The 20,827-nt window shown below is 29.8% G+C and overlaps 3 protein-coding genes across 12 annotated transcripts in view; all 3 read right to left on the bottom strand.

The window, feature by feature from the left end:
• LOC108467790 (60S ribosomal protein L35) overlaps positions 1-20,827 on the bottom strand; it is a 99,057-nt gene that overhangs the window by 35,048 nt on the left and 43,182 nt on the right. The window contains exon 1 of one of the 10 annotated variants that reach the window (XM_053018337.1): positions 16,713-16,723. The exons of 8 other annotated variants lie outside the window; for them this stretch is intronic. The gene's annotated coding sequence lies outside the window, so the exon portion shown is untranslated. Of the gene's footprint in view, positions 1-10,147; positions 10,158-16,712; positions 16,724-20,827 lie in introns of those variants that run through there. One more of the 10 variants, XM_053018341.1, reaches the window with a different exon arrangement.
• On the bottom strand, positions 499-4,955 carry LOC108469061 (uncharacterized). Its single transcript, XM_017769953.2, has 11 exons — positions 4,432-4,955; positions 4,013-4,076; positions 3,586-3,779; positions 3,043-3,125; positions 2,721-2,766; positions 2,283-2,339; positions 2,111-2,165; positions 1,916-2,016; positions 1,497-1,560; positions 1,268-1,401; positions 499-781 (listed from the first exon to the last, which is right to left on the bottom strand). The coding sequence occupies exons 1-11, from the start codon at positions 4,522-4,524 to the stop codon at positions 608-610; spliced, it is 1,065 nt and encodes a 354-aa protein (XP_017625442.1). The 5' UTR covers positions 4,525-4,955; the 3' UTR covers positions 499-607.
• On the bottom strand, positions 11,659-12,233 carry LOC108467722 (histone H4). The gene has a single exon (XM_017768474.2). It carries the CDS (start codon positions 12,125-12,127, stop codon positions 11,816-11,818), a length of 312 nt encoding a protein of 103 aa, XP_017623963.1. The 5' UTR covers positions 12,128-12,233; the 3' UTR covers positions 11,659-11,815.

Genomic DNA, 20,827 nt, shown 5'->3' with positions numbered 1-20,827 from the left:
TTGATTTAGGCTTTGTTTTCATATTGCTTTTTCAAGTGTTTTTGGGTTAAAAACATTTTTGAGTCTTAAGCATAAGCAAATACTAAACAGATAGTTTTGACATTACAAAGTGCTTTTGAACGTAAACACGAAAGCTATAATTTTTAGCTTTTGCATTTGAAAAAAATAAGAACATTTTTTTGAGTTCTTATTTTGAATGCATTTTATGTAATGTTTATATTGGGTTTTACATTTATATTTTTATTAATATATTTCAAATATATAACATTATACATTTGAATTTGTGATGGTTATATTTTATTAATATTTAAAATTAAATATAAGAAATAAACCATGTTTATTGCTTAAAATATTTAAAATGTATATTTAATATAAAAAATATTATTAGTGTGTTATAATTAATTGTTTTATATTTTAAATATTTTAAATTTATATTTCATATACAAATCTATTAATAATGAGCTTTTTATCAATAATATTTCAATAGAAATATAAAAATTAGGTTAAGCTTTCCTCAATTACTTTTTATCCATTATTATACAATACAGCGTAATTCATATTGATTCTATTGCACAATAATGAATTAGTAGATTAAAAAGTAATGGATTTAGGCTCTTTTAGGCTCTCTAAGCTTTCCCCAACTAGAGAAGATCAACCTCAACAAGCAATAAAACATGGCCTTGATGTAACACAATATGAAGTTCCAACATGAAGATGGCCAATACCAGGGATATAATAATCTAAAGAACATGTTTATAAGATGTCGAGGGTAACGTCCAACCTGCACATTTCAATCATGAATCAATTCATGTCAAACCATCCAATCAGCTGGATTTTTATATAAAAGAATGTTTTTATATAAATTTGAACGGATTTTTATATCCGATCAGACTTAAAAAAGAAAAAAAAGTCAAATAATTGTTTTAGTCTCCCCACTATACTCTAATTTGGTTCAATGGTTCTGACTGAAAATTTTCTAAAAACAAGAGAGATTTAATGAGAATCTAAAGAAAAATATTGTTAAGTCTAATTAGAACTTTGAAAAAATTTAGATGCTTAAATGAGAATTTTATTTTATTTTTTAAGGATCATTGATTTCAATTAAAATATTGACTTTGAATTTGTTTTCTATTTTTTTAAATTAAGAGAAGCTTTTTTTTTTTAAATAACGTTAATATTTTAATCAAAATTGTTAGTGTTACGCTGGAATCAAGTCACCCACTTTCTTAGATGGTTATTTGCTTTTAAAAAAGGGTATTATACTCACAGGAAACAGTAAATCCAAGGCATCCCAAGCTGCATGACGCACGGCCCTTGTAGGATACATTGGGCCACCGGGTGAGGTAAAGTTATACAAACAAGTCCTCAACCTCGTACTTGTTGCAACTCTCAGTTGCATTCCTGCCAAAAGAATAAAAATGAAAATGATATTAAGCTCATAACAAGCAGTTGAATACCCATCCCAAAAACCTAGAACAAGTTGGTAGTAATAATACCCCCAAGAACTTTAATCTGAACAAGATAATGCAGCAGGACTGGCTCCACTTTTAATTTTTGAAGCTGGCTAATACAAATTTTTCAATAATGTTAGCCATAGAACAAGATCATTAAAATGTATAGTATTTAATACGGATAAATCTTAAAATTATATATGAATTTTGGTTTAATGTGGAATGTTGTAGACTCCGATTTTATGTGATTCTATACTAACGCATATTGCATGAAAAAATAATTATATTTATCTAACATAAAAATAAGTTGACATATTTATTTAAACATGTGCGATTGAATCAAACTTAAGGTTCCATGTATATATTTGAACGGCAATCAAAGTTTTATTTATATAAATATACTACATTAAAGTTACGTGTAATTTTGAGATTCAACCCTATTTAATATAAAAATGGAAGTTCACCTGGTCAGCTACTTCAGTCACAAATATATCTGCTGGTCCTCCAACCAATATAGCATTTGGAAATGTGGGGCATAGCTTCAAGAAGCTTTCAAGTTTTTCAACTGCACATAGAGTCCAAAATCATAAATGGACATTCCATTTATGTACATTATTGTTCAAAATCAAGGTTTCAAAGGGAAGAAAAAGCAACCCAACCTGCGTTATAAAAGAATATGAACCTCGAAAGTAAAAGGTAAAGATCCCTTTGGGCCTGAAAGGTACAAATTATTGATGGTAAATAGTAACAAAACATTAAAGGTCTTGAGGGTAAAACATGGTAGTTATATGTCAGCATGCAAAACTTGACATAAAAGTAAAAATAACTGACCTGTACTGGAATTTTATTTAACCGTGTAGGCTCCAATGCAACTTCATCGAGAAGGTACTGAGTCCATAGGAGGATAAAAGTTCAACAAATAGTTTCTCTCAAAAAGAATAATAAAAGAAAGGTTAAATCACTAGTTGGGGCCTGAACTTGGTAATTGTTTCTATATTGGAGATTGAACTAGGCAATTCTTGTCACATTGGGGCCTAAAATTTTTTTTGTTCAAATTAGCCCTTAAACTTGATAATTGTTCCCACATTAGGGTTGAACTTTAGAGTTTTCAATGAAATATTAGGGATTAACTTGAAACAAAAAAAAAGTTCAGACATTAATATGGAAACATAAAGTTTAAGCCTCAATGTGAAATTAATTTCCAAGATCAGGCCCAAAAATTGATTTAACCCATAAAAGAAAGCCCCAATATGTGTCTTTTTAGTTTACCTTAAAGAGAGACTGGAAACACCTGGCATTTGATTGGATATCAATCCTGCATACAATCACAAAAATTAACTGAACAGATAACATTATCAGGCCAAGAGTTATGCTGCTACTTTCATAAAAAATGACCGTATATTAATAATGTCAACTTCAAAAGCTAGCTATGTTTCTTGGATTAGGGTGCGAAAGTCATATACAAGTATATTCAGTTTTTTAAAAGTCTTTGGAAGATCTTTGAAGAATTATATCCCCATATCCATGTTAGAATATGCGGCAGACGAGAATACTTTGTGGAAGTACAAAGATTCGGAATTTGTATTCCTACCAGAGAACATTTGTTGCGCCCTGAACAAGTGCAGAGGAATAACGAAGTAGTACATCTGCATGATCCAGTTCAACTTCAAACAACTGCAGAAGGAAAAAAAAATTGCAAATCATCCACTGATTAAAACAACATTGGTGAATCCCGAATGCAAAGTTATCTGAATTAGAACATATAGTAGAAGCAATTATTATAACTGCTGAGCACTGTTTGACATGAAAATAAATAAAATGCCATGACCGGTGTTTTTATGGCCATTTTCATCCAGAGAACTCACGATATCTGCACTTCTATATCACTACTAACCCAAATATGTGCTTAAACAGGGAATAAAGCCAACAAAACAATAAGAACAATGTATTGTATAATGTAATGTAGATTGTTTTCAAAACCAAAAGGTGTTTCCAATTAGTCAGAACAGTTTTCACTCCAAATTAGCACATGGCAAAGCCACCAACCATTTCAGCAACACCCACACAAATGTATTCACAAACGATTCATTTGAAACGGCAAAAGAACTATGAAGTAATCTTGAGTCTTGCTTACCCATTTATGGAATAAAAGGGCGAAAGTGTGAGATGCAAATGATTGGCTCCATACTTGCACAATCAAATCAAGGATAGGTTTTCCACGAAGGGGCACTCGAACATAGTAATTAGCAAGGACATCATAAAAGCATAACCGATCATTAACACTGTACTCCGGAGACGATATTAGATCTTCTCTACTTAGAATTATATCTGTTTTTCAATTTCAATACAAAAACCAATAAGAGAAATCCATCAAATCCTCAAGCTCGAGTAAATAGTATTCATATATATTCATCCTTTAATCAATTAAAAGGCACAAGAATTTGAAGACTAATTAGTTTAAGTTTAATTTGATGTAAATCTTAGTAAGAAAAAATAAAACTAACAAAAAAAAAAAAAACCGAGAGAGAAAAAGAGAGGAAGTTGACCGCGTCTAAGCTAACCTTTGGCTCGATCATCGATTTCCAAAGCTAGATCCGCGAATAATTCTTGTAATGAGCTGCGTTTCTGAGATGAAGACGCTAATGCCAATAAAAAAATTGAATATATATATCGATCAAAAGGCTCTAAGCAGTAGAAAATTTTTATTTAAAAAAAGAAGAAGAGAAAATTACTTATATTACATTTCATAATTACTCTGGCGCTAGTCAACATTAAATGATTACTAAAAGAAGTTAAACGCACACAAATACATTTCCCGATTTCAGAAAAGAAAAAGGAAAATAATATAAGATTCATTTGAAAAAAAAGAAAAAGAAAAAGAAAATCTAAAACGGATAAAAATCATTTCGTCGTTCCTTACATTATCCCAAGAAACAAACAGGAAAACAAAAAGAAGAGGTGAGAAGAAAAAAAAACTCACCCGCTGAAGTCTTTTCTCGATTTCTAGTGAGAGCGCGTTGAGATAAGCGGAACTTCGACGCCTAGGAGAAGCTTCTCCTTGTTGATGCTGCATTTCTACGTGAAGATCTTAAAAGTGAAAAAGAAAAGGAAAGAAAAGAAAAGATCTATGAATTTTGAGAGCGAAGAATTTTGAATTTTGAGTTTGATCCAAACAAAAAAGAAATCAACGAACTCAGAAAAAAAGCGTTTGGATTATTTCTCAACGAAACAAAAGCTTCTCTTCGTTAAATGAATTGCAGTAGCCGTTTCAACTCTTTACCGACAAACAGAGAGTACAAAAAAGCAGTGGATTTAGATAAATAAATATATACAATAATTGCTTAATAACGAAGGGAACTGCAAGCGAAAGTAGATTTGAGCGTAGAGGCGAGTTGAGCTGAGTTGAGAAGAAGCAAAAAAGGACAGCGATGACAAGGATTTTGGTGTCAAGATGCCCTGCGTTTTTTGGTTTGATAAACAGAATCGTGAAATTATTATATAGTCACTATCCCAATGAAGATTGTAAAACTACAGCTATTAGTTATTTAAATTATTGGACCACGTGTAATTCTCATCTTTGATTTTTTAAATTTATTTTTATGATTTAAAATTAATTTCAATATTTAATTTTTAATTAAATTTTTAAAATTAATTTTAATATTTAATTGATACTTAATTTTTTATTTCAATTAAGTATGTATGTTATTTTACTTATTTATCAGATCACATGATATTATTTAATTTAGATATTTAATGAATTTTGAAAATCTTCTAAAATTAACCCTTTAAAATAACACGCATAAATAACTACTCAATTTTATTATGTAACATTTTACATTTTTTATTTTTTATGAGATAGTTGGTATTAAAAGTATCATGGCAGTTCTGTATTAATAGTTTTATTACATTTTGTTTTTTCTATTAAAAATAAATAAATTAATCTCTATACGTTAGATTAAAAAGTAAACTAGTCTTTGTATTAAAATTTCATCTAATTTCTACTGTTAAAAGATATTTCATGTATATATAACATGCCACATGTCACTATTTAGTTGTTTTATTATTCACGCTAATTTTTAAAAGTATAAATAAATAATTTTTAACAAAAATAACTAATTTATTTTTGATTTAACATATAATAATTAATTTATTTATTTTTAATAAAAATAAAATACAATCTAAATCTAAATGTTATTTATATGGGGGTAGTTGATATAAGAAAGGTAGAGCTAAACAGCAGTCAACACGAGTGATTGAATGAAGAATAGCGCCATTTCTGGATGCCTTTAAACTTAGCATTGAATGAAGGTTTCTTGCGTTGGGTAGGTGGGGGGTAAATTAAAATCTTTCGAAGCATAACCAGTCTCATTAAATTAAGTGCAAACAGAAGTGTTTAGACTTTAGACTTTCATCATATTTTCCACGTTCGATATTATTTATTTTGTTGAAAATAATTACATTCTACTTTTTGGTAAAATAAATTATTTTTTAAGAAGTAGTTTCTAAGTGGATAATGATTTTCAGTTGTACTTATTTATTATGTGGATGTTAATTTTTAGAAAAAAAAATTGTTTGTTAAAAAAATAACATTTTTTTTCCTTTTTGTTTCTATATTTTATTAGGGGTGTTTTGTTCTTCATAATTATAGGTGTTTATAGGATCAGTCGGGTTGGATTCAAGTTGGGCCTAAACATGATATTAATATACTTTATGTTTACTCAAAATTCGACCTGGCCCGAAATATGAGTATAAAATTTTACCCAAACCTATCTATATTTACAAAAGATTAACCTAAACTCATTTTAAGTCCTTTATGTTATTTTTAAAAAATTATAAAATTATATTATTTTAATATTTAATAAAAATTTATACTTTTATTTATTAAAATTTTTAATATAGTCATCTTAACATTATTTTAATGTTTATATTACAATAATATTATATATTTAATATATCTTTTCTAAATTATATAATATATAAAAATAACATAATATAAAGTATTATAAACTTAAAAGCAGTGATCGGACAGATTTGAGCTTTAAATGTTTAAATCTAAGCTTGACTGATATTTTAAATGGGTCTAAATTTTTACCCAAACTCTCTCAAATTTCGGGCAGATCTTCGAGCTTGAACAGATAAACCAATACATGAATAGTTATATTCATAGCTAAAGCAATTATAATTTTATTAGGGATATTTTAATAACTTTTTAAATTAAATTGATGCTTAATTAACAAATAATAATTTTTAAAAAAAATTATGTCAAAATTTTGGTTTGCCAACTCTTGGATTTGCTCTTTGGATCAAATTTTATCATTGACCACGTTGCCAAAACACGAATGTGACATTGCGTATCATCTTTACCTTTATCTTTTTCAATTAATTGCGGAACTCAACGCTATAAACTGATATGCATGGGAATGGCGGAGAAGATAGTAAAATTATTAGCCCGAATGTTCAATAATTGAAGTCTTGTTTATAATCTTTTAAAATGATTAAAATAAAAGATTAAATTTTATCGAAAAATGTTTAATAAAGGTTTAAGATGATAAAAAAGGGTTAAATTCTATAATTATACATTAAATTTGATTAATTTTGTAATTTCATACATTGATTTTAACTCAAATGAGACATTTATTTTTATTTATCATGACTTAATTATGGAAAGCGATTATAAAGTATCGTTTTTTTATATATACAATATTAAGGAATGGGATAACACGATTTGAATTTATATAAACATGTATTTTATAAGAATTTTAACTATTGTTTCATTCAAATACCATATTTAAAAGCTTAACTTAAATGCACAAAATGCGAATATTATTGAAAAAAAAATCATTTCTTAACTTTTTTTTTAGAAAACAAATATATTTTTTTGATCAAACAGATGGTATGTTTACTTCTTAAAACATGCGAGTAATTCTTTATCTATAAAAACGATATTACTTTGTGGAGTGTCTCATATTTATGAGTCAACGTTGTGATGGGAAAGAGTCGATGTCGCGACAAGACGGCCACGATGTCCCAGTGAGAAGATTGGCCATGTCTTGACGAGGAGCATGTGACGTTACGACGTGGTGATGTGTTCCCCAATTCAACTGGATTTTCTTCTCTTCGCTATTGCTTCCCAATTAAACTCTGATTAATCTAGGTTATTTTAGTCATATTTAATCTACGAATTTAACCTATAAAAAGGGTTGTTGTAACTTAGAATAATCATCTTCATCATCTTTGAGATTAAGAGAGTTTTGTGAGTTTTGCAGAATTTCGAGTTTTAACTAGAGTACTTTGTTCTTTCAGGATTTAGGGTTTATTTCTTGAGATTATCTTCATCTAGTACTCTTTTAATTTTTGCTCATTTAGTAAAGTATCCTCTACTCATGATTTTTCTACGTAAATTTGTGTATTCGATCTTCTCTGAATCGACCCCAACATACTTGACTACGGCTTTCTTGTAATGTTTACAACTTTTCTGTCTCGTTTTTCCTTATTACAACACTGCTTTCTAATTTCTTTAATTCCCAATGTCCATCACATGTAGCGTGTTCACTTCTACTCTTTCTATAATCGCCTTTTCGTAACCTCTAAGGATGAATGAAAGGTGTTAAGTTTTCTAATTAATTTCTTAGCTTGAAAATCTGGTCAAATTATCAAAATTATTATTTTTTTGGTAAAAATAAACTATATCAATATAGTTCTAATTAGAGTTTATTCTGATTTTGAGTTGCTTAAAATCAATCAATAATAATGCTCAAACACTTGTTAGAGTCTCAATAAAACTACAAATTACATTTAAATATCCAGTAGCCATCTTCGTAAAGCAATTTACAACATTATTTAATTCCCTTGAAATATATCGAAATTAAACTTACCAGCCTTTCACAAATAAAAAATAGATAAATCATATCTTTAAAAATTATTATCCATTTCATAATTATTACTAATAATATCAATATTTTTCACTTCGGGTGTGTTCTCCATTGTTTTTAGAATGAACTTTTTCTAAAAAAAAGTGCTTTTCTCTTAAAAGCAATGAAGAATACATATCATTGGAGCAACTTTTTTAACTTTTGAGATTACCTTTTTTAGAAATGAAAAAGTAATAAATTTTAACTTTTCAGCCAAAAAATATTTTTGGCTGTTATTTTACCTTTTTAACCTTACTTTTTACTTAAAATGTGTTTGATGCTATTATTTTGTGTTCTCTTTCTTGGTTATTTAATATGAGTTTTATAAATGTGTTAAAAGCATTAATTAAAAATAAAAATATTTTTAAAATAATACAATTGTGTCAATATCTAATTACAAATATTTAATTATTATATTTAAATATTTAAATATAGTTTATATATTCTAATTAAATTTAATAAATAATTAATATTAATTACTTAGATATATTTAAAATTAATATTATATATTAAAATATTAACAATAAGTTATAATAAATTATTTTTTATATTTTTACTAAAATATCATAATATTAACTAATTTGAAAATTATTTAAATACATATTTGTTACTTTATAATATCATGTCTAAAATAAATATTTTACATCTCAAAAATATTTTTGACAATGATATCAAACACTTAAATTTTTCTAAAAATATTTCTCGAAAGTATTTTCCACAGCACTTTCAAAAATAATTTTTAAAAGCAATGAAAATCTCAACCTTCAACTTATTAAACCCTTCATTAAAAAAATCTTAAAAAATCTTCGGAATTAGAAAGTAGCAATGACATGGATTAGGTACGGATTGATTTAAACTGCAAGGGGCCCTCTGATCATCCAATGTGGGACAGGTACGGATTGATTTAAACTGCAAGGGGCCCTCTGATCATCCAATGTGGGACCAGCTTACCATTTTCAGCTTTCCCTTCTATTCATATGAGATTTTTTTATTTTCTTGTGCAATCACCGTCCATTTTCCTTTTTCCGTAATGAAAAAAAAATCAAGGATATTTTGTAAAGTTTTTGGAGTTTAAGTTGTTTTAGTGGAATTTACCTGAAAAAATATAAAAAAAGAATGACAAATGTGAAGTGTGATTGAATGAGTCAAATTCAATAGCAGAAAAGAATCAGAGTTGGGGCAACGATGTTTCAGGAACCATTCGATATTTTCAAAAGACACGTTTATGGTCTACTTGCCCTCTACAATGGCTCAGTATGTAGACCCCATGCATTACAGAGCATAGTTTTACAATCTTATTCAAATCCAAGTTAAAGTTACAAAACTTATGCACAATTTTCCCATGTGATTGCAAAATGCAAACACATCCACACAACTTTTCCTTTTTTAATCATAACTTTGAAAGGACACATAATCATGAGGAAACACAAATACAATTTTAATATTAAATTAATGATGTAACATTTTAAATTAAAAATAATAATTTTGATAATTTTATAAAAAAATTTATGTAATTGAACAAAAAGTTAGAAGAATTTGCATTTTTAAATCTATAATTTTAAGAATGAAACTTTTGAAATTAAAATACAATTAAATTTAAAAAGTACAATTGTTTAATTTTTTTAGATGGTGATGCTCTCTATTTATATGATATAGATATTATTCATAGATATAACATATTAAGTAAGTTCTATGTATATTAATAAATATTCTACTCTAAACTTAATAACGTTTACGTGGTTCCTTTCGTGATCTCACATGTCACTTCATAGAAGAATATAAGTACCCCACCTCTAAACACCTATTATTATACAAGCTCAATGGCATCTGACCTGAACCCACTCAAGTCCCATTCAAGTTTTGAGTTGATAATAACAAGTATCATAACAATAATAATTTAGAACAAGTTTTAAATTATTTTTATTTGTTTTTTAACAATTTTATTATAAATTCTTATTATATCTAACTCTTTTTGCCATATCTTCTCTAATCCATAAATAAGAAGATAATCAGCATAATCAAATTCACATCTTCTTACATTGGTAATCATATTCATACCATTTGAACTAAAACTCAATCAACTTATTTACTTAAAATGATATAAATGATATAAACACTAAATTACCATAATTTTCCTTTCAAAATGAACCCAATCAATCTAAAGCCAATGTTATTAATAAATAAAAAATACTAATTCTCTCTAGGCCCATGTTATCATGTCAAAGTACAAGGTAGAAAAAGGTGTACCTATTGATATCAGTCGAGGCAATTGTTCCTATCTTTGGAGATCTCTTTCGAGGATTTGGCCCCTTCTTCGTGAGAATATCATCTAGTCAGTTGGAAATGGTAACAATATTAGATGCTGGAAGGATAGTTGGATCTCCGATGTTAGCCCTTTGTTGAACCATATTCCTTAACAAAATAACCTTGATGTGGACTATCTCCTTTGAGATATGGTAACAAAGGAAGGAACATGGAATTTAGATCTATTCCGTGTATGGTTGCCGGACGAGATCCTAAATCATATTATTAGTATCCCTCCCCCACACCAGTCGGCCGGATCAGATAGAGTTGCATGGGTGGACGCCTTAATGGGTTCTTTTTCTATCAAGAGTGCCTAAAAGTTGATCAAGGAAAACTCGTGGAACTCGCGGGTTGACATTTGGAAATTACTATGGAAGTACAAAGGACCTCAAAGGGTTCGGACTTTCATTTGATTGGCTTTCTAGCAACGACAACTAACACAAGTGGAGACACTAAAGCGTGGAATTGCAAATGATGATTATTGTGCGATATGTAGATCAACTATGGAGGATATTTTGCATGCTGTAGGAGATTAAACTCCAACGAAAGAGGTTGGTCGCAGCTTGTTCCAACAAAGAAGCAAGATTCGTTCTTTTCCAGGGACTTCGAGGAATGGCTTGCAACTAATCTGCAAAATAGGCAACATGAATTTTCTTATTTTTCAGAGTGTTATGGAGTGTAGATAAGATCATCAAACTGTCATATAGTTGCGCGAAACAGTATGCGTCACTACCCAAGAAAAATACCATGCTCAATCATAGATAATTACTTACTTCTTAGTAAAAATCTCTTAGCTATTCCTCTAGAAAATCGATAGCTAAGCAACTTTCACTCAACTTCCGACTTCAACCCATAATTAAAAAAAGCAAATCGCTGCTAAAACAAATGAATTGGCTACTGCCAACAACAAACCATTCAACAAGATCATTCGCAGGTATGAATGCATACTAAAATAAAACCATGGCTTCAAAGTTTTGCAAGAAACAAAGGAATACCCAAAGAAAGTTTTGCAAATGAAAATTATACGATCAATCTTAAGGTTACAATCATTATAACATCACTCGAGTACACAAACAAGTACATAACGGTATAGATCTAGAGTCAAGATCTAAAGGCATTACAGTTAAGAACTTAAGAATGATCCTAAACTTAACCACCAAAACCATAGAGAGTCCTGCCCTGCCTTTTCAAGGCATAAACAACATCCATGGCGGTAACGGTCTTCCTCCTGGCGTGCTCGGTATAAGTCACAGCATCACGAATCACATTCTCCAAGAAAATCTTCAATACTCCCCTAGTTTCTTCATAGATCAAGCCACTGATCCTCTTGACACCTCCTCGACGAGCCAAACGGCGAATGGCAGGCTTAGTAATGCCCTGGATGTTGTCTCTTAAAACCTTCCTATGCCTCTTGGCACCTCCTTTGCCGAGCCCCTTGCCACCCTTGCCTCTGCCTGACATCTTCGAAAGATTTGATGATTACTACGGAAACAAATTTACAACGAAATGAATTACGAGCAAAGGGAAAACAATTGCGAATGCTTGACGATTGGAATTCTAGGATATTTAAAGGAGTGAATGTGCGATTAAAGTTTCTAGTTTCTATCGAAGGCTGGAAATCTCGATCCGCGTGTAAAAGGAAGGGTTATGTATGAGCCATAGATAGGATTGTGATCGACGGCTGATATTGTTTACATGGAATGTGACGCGGATTGCGTTTTTTGATTGTTTTGGGGAATTTAAATTAGGCGGGCTAGAAATGTTTTAGAGTTGATTTTGATTTCGTTTTCGCGGACAGCGGGAAAACAGAAGAGGCAAACGCAAATTAAAAGGGAATGCTTCCGTTTTTTTGTTTGCACGTGTTTAAATATCTAAAATTTTAAAAAAATAAAAATTAAGGTGTTATTAGATTGAAAATATATAATAATATGGAAAAAAAATTGAATACCAGAATAATATAAAATGTGTATTGTTATAATATAAGTTCATAATGGTAATAAAATAATTGCAAAATAAGAAAAATAAAAATACAAATTTTACATAAAAATCCTTTTAGAAAAAATCACGGGTAGTGGGAAATAAATTCTCTAATGTTGAAAAACGAATTATACCAGAAGAGTTTCAACTACATCTTTTTAAAGATTAAAAAATTATATTCTAATCAATGTTAAATAGAATAAGTGTAGTTCTATATGGATTCTACTTGTGTGCGGCATAGTCCGTACCTCGGCCCTCGGCCTCTCGCCCCCAGAAATCCTCTTAGTGTCCCACTATATTTATTTCTTCAACAAATGAAGAGATTCAAGTCACACAAACTAACATGTATGATAATTCAAAAATGACATGGCGGCTAACTATTTGGGATGACAATGATACATTTATTCTATCATAATTAAATACAATAGAATCATAAACTCAAATAGTCAACTGTCATATTATTTGGTATTCTCATGCTTCATTCATATAAATTAGGTAATTAAAATTTTGTATTATTCCAGTAATTAATTTTTTCATATTGTTCTGAAAAAAAGTTAAATATAAAAGCTATTTTATTTATTTATTTATTTAAAAAAAAGTGAGTATAACGGGTTTGATTAAAAAAATGAAGATTACAAAGTTGAAAAACTATAATTTTTTACAAATTTTAAAACATTTGAAAAAGTTTTTAAATTTATGAATTAACGTATTGAAATTCAAATAAATTTAATTTTTAAAACAATTTTAAATATAAAATCTTATATCTTAAACCGATCTCATAAAATTAAAGAAATTTTTATTTTATTTGCCCGTATTTTTATCATGAGGTATTATAAGGATGTTAGGGTGGGTTTGGATGGGCGATTGGGTGCGGTGCGGTGCGTTTAGCTTACTTTTTATCTCACGCTACAGATCGCTCACGAGATATCTAATCTCACCGCCACCATTTTTTTTACACTAACCGCAGTAAACGCACCGCCCATCCAAACTCACCCTTAGCCCGTATCAATTTCCAAGTTGTAAATTTAATTATTTAAAATATATTTTTTGTGAAAAATATCATCTTCTCCATTTTATTATATAAGGGATAAATATATTAAATTTATACGAATTTTTGTTTAATGTGTAATTTGATAGACGCACATTGATTTGGTGTAATTATACTCATGAAATTTGAATTGTGGTTCATATATATATATGAAACTTTAATTTTGTTCAAAAGTCTATATTTAAATAAATGAATACATACATTTATTTCCATATCGATTAATATAATTATTTTTGTATGCATATTGGACCAAAGTTCATATAGAGTTTGATATTTACTCCTACAATATAAAAACTTGATAAATGAGAAATAATACCCAATCTCTTATTGCAAGCTGTATTGTTAAAAATATTTAACAGAAAAATCCAATGCAACAAAACATCGACTAAAGGAAATGACTACGATATGTTTTGACCTCTCTTTAGTGACAATGTCACTTCACATTTTTGAATCAGTGCATTTCGATTTTATATACTAGTCTTTCAAATGCTATAATTGGTAAGGCGTCAGTAATTTGATCTATTAATTTATCACTAGAAGAAATTTGTTGTACTTAAACGTCACATTTCTTCTCAAAGTTATGAGTGAAGAATAATTTTGATGAAATATGTTTCGTTTTATCTCATTTTATGTATCATCCTTTTAATAGAGCTATAAACGCTACATTTGCTTCATACAAAATGGTGTGTTTTTCTATAGAGATAATTACTTATCTTCTAGATACTTAGGTCATTAACCTTAGACAAACACTCTCTTAGCTAGCTTTAAGCATTGCAATTATATTTTGCGTTATTTGAAAAGGCAACAATTAATATTTGTTTTACCCAATACCATGATATAATTGTACCTCAACACATAAATAAATATCTCATTTGAGACCATCATATTCAATAAAAATCTAGTATCAACATAGTTAACTAATTGAGACCATGAATCATTTGAGAAAAAACAACATGTAATACCCCATACCCGTACCTGAGACCGGGATAGGATACGAGGCATTACCGAAATTTTTAAAATAATTTCAATTAATTTATATTATTTAGTATTCATTTTCATGTTTCATGTAACATCCTTTTCATATATTCAATTTAGAATATCATATAAAATACGATACAATACTTAAATTTTCATATTTACATGCTCATTTAGGGTATCCGAACTTACCTGACTAAATTGCAGAAATACCAAGATTTAGGGGCATATTGGTAATTTACCATTTTCCCAAATTTCACCCAATATTAAATTGATAATTTCATTCAATTTATTAATTTAGATAATAAAACAATTTATTCCCTTCAATTTAGTCATTTTTGACATTTTTACAAAATTGCCCCCTAAAGTTTTACTTTTATTCAATTTAGTCCATGAGCTTAAAACATGCAAATTAGCCATGCTAACTGAATATTCATATATATTTTTCCTCCTCCTCCTCTCCATTCCACATCCTTAATGTATATAATATTCTTGTAAGTACGATTTCATAATTTACTTATTAATGCTCACATCAATCTGTTCACACGAGTCATAGTCACTCAATTATTTATAATTAGAGCTACAAAGCTCAAAATTAAGATCCGTAAATTTTCCCTAAAACTAGACTCACATATCATTCCACCATAAAATTTTAAAAATTTTTGGTTTAGCAAATTAGTACAGTTTATTCATTTAAGTTTCCCCTGTTTCACTATCCAACAGTTCTGACCTCTCTTCACTTAAAATTAATTATATCACAGTAAAAAATTCGGATAATGTTCCCATTGATTCTATTGAAAATAGACTCATTAAGGATTCAAAGCATATAAATTTGAGACTCTAATTAATTTTCTCCAATTTTTGGTGATTTTCCAAAGTCAAAACAGGGGAATCCGAATTCATTCTAACATTGTCTCACAAAATTCATTATATCTCATAATTTACAAATCCATTGCTTACACCGTTTCTTCTATGAAAAACTAGACTCAATAAGCTTTAATTTCATATTTTATTCATCTTCTAATTCGATTTTTTAAATTTATGGTGATTTTTCAAAGTTAGTCTACTTCTACTGTCCAATATTGTTTTAGTTCAAGATGTTTATTACCATTTTTCCTTTAAATGTCAAAGGTCATACAATTCAGTCCTTGCTCAATTAGCCCATCTATTAAGCTAATTTTTCTCAATTAACATTTTATTCCATCATTCCAAACTATTACACAATCTTTGAAAATCAGAATTTTAACACTAAACCTTAATTCACAACTTTTTCACAATTAGGTCCTAAAATCAATTTCTATTAAAATTACTTGATAAAATCATCAAACAACAAAATCAAAGCTTCAAATTCATTTTATTTCATCATAAACAGCTAACACTTATCAATGATAGCTTTTAATTTTGTTCATAAAATAAAAAACTAACGAATTAAACAATTGGACCTAATTGTAAAAGTCACAAAAACATAAAAATCTCAAATAAAAGGGTAAGAATTGAACTCACATATGTCAAAGTATGAAAAACCAGCAGCTTTCAGACCTCCCATGGCGTTTTTGCTGAAGAAAAATGATGATATCTCTAGATTTTTCAAATTTGTCTTGTTTTATATGTTTAATTTGCAAAATTTCCCATTTTGCCCTTGTTTCTCCTTGTCTTTTTTGCTGATTTTCTTGCCCAACCGTCCAGCCCATACAATTTGGGTCCAATTGCCTTTTAAATCCCTCCTTTTTAATCACTTAAACTATTTAATCACAATTTAATAAATTTCGCACTATTTTCAATTTAGTCCTTTTTAATTAATTGACTAACCAAACGTTAAAATTTTCTAACGAAACTTTAATACTAACTTAATAACACTCCATAAATATTTATAAAAATATTTATTGCTCGGTTTATAACTCCGAGGTCTCGATACCTCGTTTTCAACCAAATTTACCTGATTAAGTCTTTTAAAATCGCAAAATTCACTAATTAAAATTAATTCTTTTAAGTTCGCGCTTGGCCTATAATTGTTATTTGTTAAAATTTCTAAACTTACTTGTAACGCCCCCTTTACCCGAGACCGTCGCCGGAGTCTAGCACGAGGCATTACTAAACTTATTTGAGCACTTAAACAAATTCAAACAATTTATATCACACTTTCCAGACAAGCTGTCCAACTGCGTTACAGATGCAAAAAATCATATCTCGAGTTACAAAACTCGAAATCCAAATCCGTAAATTTTCCCCAAATCTAGGCTCATATATCTACTTACTAATTTTTTCTAGAATTTTGGTTGGGCCAATTAGTACAATTTATTAGTTGAAGTCTCCCTGTTTCAGGGTTCTACTGCTCGACCCTGTTCACTACAAACCAAATTTCTCCTTTTACAGAATTCAAATAACCAAGACGTTTATTTATATTAAAAATAGACTCAATAAGGAATCCATACATATATAGCATGACTCCTAATTAATTTTTTATAATTTTTAATGATTTTTACAAATCAGAACAGGGGAGTTCAAAATCACTCTGACCTTGTCTCACAAAAATTCAAATATCTCCTGATATTAAAGCCTTTTGCTTACACCGTTTCTTCTATGTGAAACTAGATTCAATAAGATTTAATTTCATATTTTATTCAACCTCTAATTATATTTTTATGATTTATGGTGAATTTTCAAACTCAGACTACTGCTACTAACCAAAAACTATTTTAGTACAAAATGTTGTTAACTAGTTTATAACATCTTTACTTCATTTCATTTAAACTCTATACATGCCATATAAATCTTCAAACATAAAATAAAAGCTACCGAATTGATCTGGATAGTGTGCTTTGTTGTGTTGATCCGATCTACCCACTTCACTTCAAGTCAATCTACATAAAATATTAAACACACACAAGTAAGCTTATTGAAGCTTAGTAAGTTCATAGGTTAAAAGTAATGCTTACCAAACATAATATTTCCAAACAATACCAAAACACTTACTAAAGTTTCCTGCGATTCACAACCATTGTTATAATAATTCACATAGTTGAGCTCAACAGTAACAACTACTCAATCTCTTTCATTTGGATCACTTCTCTTTTATTTCTTATAATCAAATTAGGAAACGGCTTACGAAATTGAGTACGTCGTTGCTCAATGCCACGATTCACAACTCAGTATGGTTTTCCTCATTGAAATACCATACCTACATTTTTCAACTCGGTATGGGAAATGCCATACTTACATTTCTTAACTTAGTATGGATTTGATAATACCATACCTACATTTCACAGCTCAGTATGGATAATACCATACCTACATTTCACAACTCAGTATGGATGATACCATACCTACATTTCACACTTTGCCATGGAACAACCATGGTCTTATCCGTCAATTCATCACACGTCACGATACGAACGTACTCAATCCTGCGTTTTTCCTAATTTGCATTTCCACATTTATTCTTTCATTAACAAAATCTACACAATCCCACAACAAATTCGTATATAATAACACATTATAAACTTCAATCATTCACAAATAAACATCTAAATTCAACCATATGAACTTACCCGGCTAATTTGTAGAAGATATTGAAATTTAGGGACTATTCCGCAACTTTTTCTTTTCCTCGTTCTTCTTTGGATTCTTGATCTATAATATAAAATATTTCTACTCATTAGCATTTATTTGATTTCTATTTCACTTCACAATTTATGCTGTTCAAATTTCGAAATTACACTTTTACCCCAAAATTTCTGATTTTCACAATTTAGTCCATGCTCAATTCACCCATCAATTGAACTAATTTTTCTCAATTAACACTTTATTTTATCATTATAAACTATTTCAAAACCTTTTATATTCTGAATTTCAACAGCAACCTTCAATTCACAACTTTTTCACAATTAGGTCCTAAATATCATTTCCTATCAAAATCACTTAATAAAACCACCTTAATATGAAATTAGAACTTAAATTTCATAATAATTCATCATAAAATTCCCTTATCCATCCAGGGTAACTTCCAATTTCACTCATAAAATCAAAAACTAATGAATTCTACAAGTGGACCTAATTGTAAAAGTCATAAAAACATAAAAATTATCAAGAAAAAGCAAGAATTAAACTCACATGATGTAAAAATATGAAAAACCAGCTTTCTACAGACCTTCTATGGCGTTTTGGCTGAGAAAATATGAAGAAATGTCTAGATTTTTCAATTACATCATTATTTAACTATTAACTTTTATCTATTTCCAATTTTGCCCCTTGTTCACATTGTTTTCTTGCTTATTTCATACCCAAACCGTCCAGCCATTAACCTTTGGGTCTAATTGCTCTTTAAATCCATCTTTTTAACTACTTAAGCCATTTACTCACAATTTAACAAATTTTGTGCTATTTTCAATTTAATCCTTTTTAATTAATTAGCCATCCAAACGTTAAAATTTTCTAACGAAACTTTAATACTAACTCAATGACACTCCATAAATATTTATAAAAATATTTATAGCTCGATTTTCAACTTTGAGTCTCGATACCTCATTTTTGACCCGTTTGACCTAATAAATTCTTTTAATTCACTAATTTCACCATTTCACAAATTCTTCTAAATTCTTACTTGACTCATAAATATTAAATTACTATCTTGTTCAATCTTATTTGTCGAATTTAGTGATCTCAAATCACCATTTCCGACACCACTGAAAATTAGGCCGTTACATTACTCGTCGGATTTAGTGATCTCGAATCACTGTTTCCGACACCACTGAAAAATTTGGCTGTTACACAACATCATATCAATTGCCCCATTGAGATATCTAATTGCATACTTAATTACATTCCAATGTCTATGTGTTGTAAAAGAGTTAAATATTGCTGACAAACTTACAACAAATACTACATTAAGCAATGCATTGTTTGTTAAGATACATTAGTGTCCTTATTGTAACACCCCATACCCGTAACCCACGTCGGGGCGAAGTACGAGGCATTACCTAAACTTGATCTCATGGATACAAACAATCTCAAGTCATCGAGACTTGGTCCAATTTAAACTTTTTCAATTTCTACTTTAAACTTCTTATTATGGGCCTACGAGCCCCAAATCGACCATTGGAAACTAATCGAGACTATATTGGGTCCTTGAACCAACTATGAAAATTTTGTCCTTAAAACAAGACACACGCCCATGTGGAAGGGCAACACGCTCGTGTGACCCATTTTGACTTGGTCGTGCTAGTGGCCCATGTGACTCACACGGCCTACACATTTAAGGACACGCTCGCGTCCTTTACCCGTGTGAAATTAATTTCTAATTCACACCTACAGGGGTTTTCATACGGCTAGACACACGCCCGTGTTATTGGCCCATGTCCCTCACACGGCCATGACATGCCTGCGTGCAAAAACATGGACATTCTATTTTTGACGTCAGCATGCTTATAATGTCACACGGCCAAGGTACATGCCCATGTGCTGGGTCGTGTCCTCCACACGACTGAGACACACGACTGTGTCTCTGCCCGTGTGTTTATTACCATGCATACTGACTTGAAATTTTTACGTGTAAGGGACACACGGCCAAACTACACGCCCATGGGGTAGACCATGTGTCACACACGGCCTAAACACACGCCCGTGTATCTACCCGCTTGGACAATATAAGGCTATTTACCAAGTATCATTGCCACCCTTACATACCTAGTTCCAGCCAAATACCAACCAATACCAAAACAATCACAATTCATACAACCCAATCAGTCACAATAGACATTCATTCAACTATGAAAATGCATCTTTTATAAATTCAAAATGGATGCTAGCCATCATTCAAGGTTTAATACAAAATGAAGGGTCTCCAACCCAAGCCAACACATTTGGCCAATTCTCAAAGTCACAAAATAATAAAGTCTAAGTCCTATACATGCCATATTCAAAAATATAAATCCAACTATACCGAATGCTTCGGTTGATAGTGTGATCGATATCTCTAATTTCTAGAATCCTTGAGCTAGATAGACGGCACTGTAAGGAAATGGAAAGGAAAGGGAGTAAGCATAAAAGCTTGGTAAGTTGCATATAAATAAATATACAACAACGATATACCAATAATCAACATGCTCATAATACCAAGGTAGCGTAGACATAACTTACTCATCACCATCCATACACGTCACATA

Source organism: Gossypium arboreum, chromosome 8 (genome assembly GCF_025698485.1).
Source record: "Gossypium arboreum isolate Shixiya-1 chromosome 8, ASM2569848v2, whole genome shotgun sequence".
NCBI lineage: Eukaryota > Viridiplantae > Streptophyta > Magnoliopsida > Malvales > Malvaceae > Gossypium > Gossypium arboreum.
This window is presented reverse-complemented; position numbering and strand designations above follow the sequence as displayed.

What these genes read in the sequence shown, in the direction of transcription:
- LOC108469061 (XM_017769953.2), bottom strand. Translation starts at nt 4,524, where the DNA reads ATGCAGCATCAACAAGGAGAAGCTTCTCCTAGGCGTCGAAGTTCCGCT. An exon ending in TAAATAAAATTCCAGTACAG is followed by an intron (nt 2,166 to 2,282) that starts GTCAGTTATTTT and finishes TGTACCTTTCAG; the next exon opens with GCCCAAAGGGATCTTTACCT. An exon ending in TCAGATTAAAGTTCTTGGGG is followed by an intron (nt 1,402 to 1,496) that starts GTATTATTACTA and finishes TTCTTTTGGCAG; the next exon opens with GAATGCAACTGAGAGTTGCA.
- LOC108467722 (XM_017768474.2), bottom strand. Translation starts at nt 12,127, where the DNA reads ATGTCAGGCAGAGGCAAGGGTGGCAAGGGGCTCGGCAAAGGAGGTGCC.